At 49.6% G+C, this 2,678-nt stretch overlaps 1 protein-coding gene across 4 annotated transcripts in view; it reads left to right on the top strand.

Annotated features, from left to right (window-relative positions):
• Larp4 (La ribonucleoprotein 4) overlaps positions 1-2,678 on the top strand; it is a 167,994-nt gene that overhangs the window by 99,743 nt on the left and 65,573 nt on the right. For 2 of the 4 annotated variants that reach the window (XM_010623675.2, XM_010623674.2), the window contains exon 1: positions 398-549. The exons of 1 other annotated variant lie outside the window; for it this stretch is intronic. In XM_010623675.2, the coding sequence (XP_010621977.1) occupies positions 532-549 (18 nt within the window). In that variant the 5' untranslated portion in view covers positions 398-531. Of the gene's footprint in view, positions 1-397; positions 550-773; positions 984-2,678 lie in introns of those variants that run through there. One more of the 4 variants, XM_019207435.2, reaches the window with a different exon arrangement.

Below are 2,678 nucleotides of genomic sequence, written 5' to 3'. Positions count from 1 at the left end.
CGGTGATTGAACTCGGGTTCTTGTGCTTGCAAGGCAGGCCACCGAACCGCTGAGCTAAATCCCCAGCCCTGCGATTGGCTTTTATCCAGGTCTACATTTGGAACTATTAAAACCGCGGAATCATTAGGGTTGTGGTGGCCACCGGTCTGGCAAATGATAAAATGCATCAGTAAGATTTTTTACACAACCCCATGGTGCCTAATGGTATCTCCTCCTGAACGTCTCTTCCCACTTCTGGCATAGGATGGTACACTCCATACTGCCCCCTGGAAAAAGAGTGTCAAAATTGAGCTCGCCCAGGGCTTCCTCCTCTCCCGGAAGTAATTGTCCCCCAGACCCGGAAGCAGTTGCTGTTTTAAGGGAGGCGGGACTGGGCGGGTCAGGCCGCCGCGGCTGACGGCGGGGGAGGAGCCGAGTCCACTGCTGGGTGGAGGGACGAGGCGAGTGTCCTCATCCTAGCGATCGGGGCTCGGGCCTGTGAACCATTTGGGGTCGCGTTGACGGGGACGATCGAGCCGAGCGGAGGAAAACATGTTGCTCTTCGTGGAGGTAAAGTGGACTTGGTAATCCGGTCCTGCTCTTGGGGTGCGATGGGGTGTGGAGGCGCCGGCCGGTCCCACCGCCATGTGACTTTCCAGGCCGTACACGCCGCGGAACCGGCAGAGAGGCTGACACAGCACCTGGGCCGTGCAGGCCTGCGGCCCCACGCTGCGCGCTCCCGACGCTTTAGGAGGCCGTGGGGGTGAAGCTGGAGCAGAGGGAGCGGGGAAGGTGGCGCATCGAAGGCTGGGGTGCTGCGGCGCGAGGAGCCGGGCACCGGGAAAGTGTCCCATATGGACCTCCTGCCGGCGGCGGCGGGCCGCGGGGTTGCGGGGGCGGAGTCTGCGGGGGAAAAGGGGAATCAGGTGGGCGCGTTCTGGGGCGCAGCGAGGCCTCGCAGGGCCCTGTGGGAGAGAGGAGCAACATGTGGGACCGCCCAGGGAGTAAGTGAAGTGCGGCTTAAGTGCCTTTTCTGTTTGTTTGTTGAAGTGCTTTTGTAAAGAAAGTGGAAATCTTTTGTAACCTCCACCCGATTTTGTTCGGTCCTTGTCCCTGGATCTCTGGAACGTTCTGTGGGTGAGAGCGAGTTCACTGTGAACGCAGGAGAAGCCAATAGGGGTTGGAGCCTTGAAAGGCACCGCTTTGACCTTTTGTAAAAGTTACTCGGGCGGCGACTGCGTGATGCGGATTGGTTCTGGGAACCCTTTAAAAGGCTCTTTACAAGGAAAATTCCGGGAATAAGAGAAACGCAGTCTGGGGAAAGCCGTCTCTGTGTGTGTTGGTAATGAACAATAAGTATTTTTAATACTTTTAACTGCAGCGTCTGCCGCTGGCCTATTTTAGGTTTCAAGGTAGTGATGATACCTGCCTTACGCCAATGCCAAGCTTCATTTCTCTATTTTCTGCCCTTCTGTTGTGTGCAGTGAGCATCAGCTGATTGCCTGGCTAAAGCTTTGAAGTAGATTCCAGATGTATTATTCTTACACTGTGAGAACTTGAATGAAACCAGAAAAACTGCAACTTTGCGGCTTAACTGTGTCCGTAAGAAGAAACAATTTAGCAGTTGTATGGTGGACCTGGGAGTTGGGGCCAGCCTGTGCCGGGCGTTCTTCGGGGGTGGTGATACATGAGCAGAAAGTAAATAAGTGATTTAACTTTTTTTTTTTTTTTTTTTTTTTTTTTTTTTTTTTTTTTTGGTATTCTTTTTGGGTGGAGGAGTTTGAGATAGTGTCACTGGCCTTGAACTCACTATGTGCCACAGGCTGGCCTCAAACAGCAATCCTACCTCTGCCTCTTAAATGCTAGGATTATCAGGGAAGCACCACCACACCCGGCTAAATTTTTTTTTCCCCGTGGCATTGAGGATCAAACTCAGGACCTTGCACTTTCGAGACAGGTGCTTTGCCACTGAGGTAAATCCCCAGCCCCACAGCTAAAATTTTTTAAATCTTAATCTGATGATATCTGGTGGTTTGTAAATTTGAGATATTTAGGCTTTAAAAAGGCATTGCTACCGTAGAGTATATCCAACATGAATAATAAACATTCATTGGAATATTCCAAGCAAATCGTTATAAAGGGTTTTAAATTACCTGACTCTGCCTGTGGTGGTGCATGCCTATAATCCCAGCGCCTGGGAAGCTGAGGCATGAGGTTTGCCGAGCATTGGATGCCAGCCTAAACTGCATAGTGAGACCTTGTCTCAAAAAAAAAAAAAAAATCTTTCTTTTCCTTCTGCAGAATTAATTTTAGGATTTATTTATTTATGTATTTATTTATTTTTGAGACAGGTTCTCACTATGTAGTTGAGACTGACCTGGAACTCATTGTGTAGCCCAGGCTGATCTCAACTCACAGGATCCTCCTGCCTCAGCCTCCCGAGTGCTGGGATTACAGGCGTGCTCTACCATGCCCAGCAGGAGTTACTATTTTTGGTTTTGTGTTGCTTTGATTTGTTTGAATCCAGGGTATCCTCACATAGCCCAGTCTGGGCACACAATCTTGTGATCCTGCTGACTCTGCCTGCCAAATACTGAGATTATAGGTGTGCTCCAACCACACCTTCTGGACGTTATGGTTTATTTTTTTATTTTTTACTTTTGGGTTTTTTTTTTTCTTTTTTTTTTTTTTTTTGAAAG

Source organism: Fukomys damarensis, unplaced genomic scaffold (genome assembly GCF_012274545.1).
Source record: "Fukomys damarensis isolate Sample0158 unplaced genomic scaffold, DMR_v1.0_HiC HiC_scaffold_15, whole genome shotgun sequence".
NCBI classification, from domain to species: Eukaryota; Metazoa; Chordata; class Mammalia; order Rodentia; family Bathyergidae; genus Fukomys; species Fukomys damarensis.
Note: the sequence above shows the minus strand (reverse complement) of the source record. Positions and strands in the feature narration are given on the sequence as shown.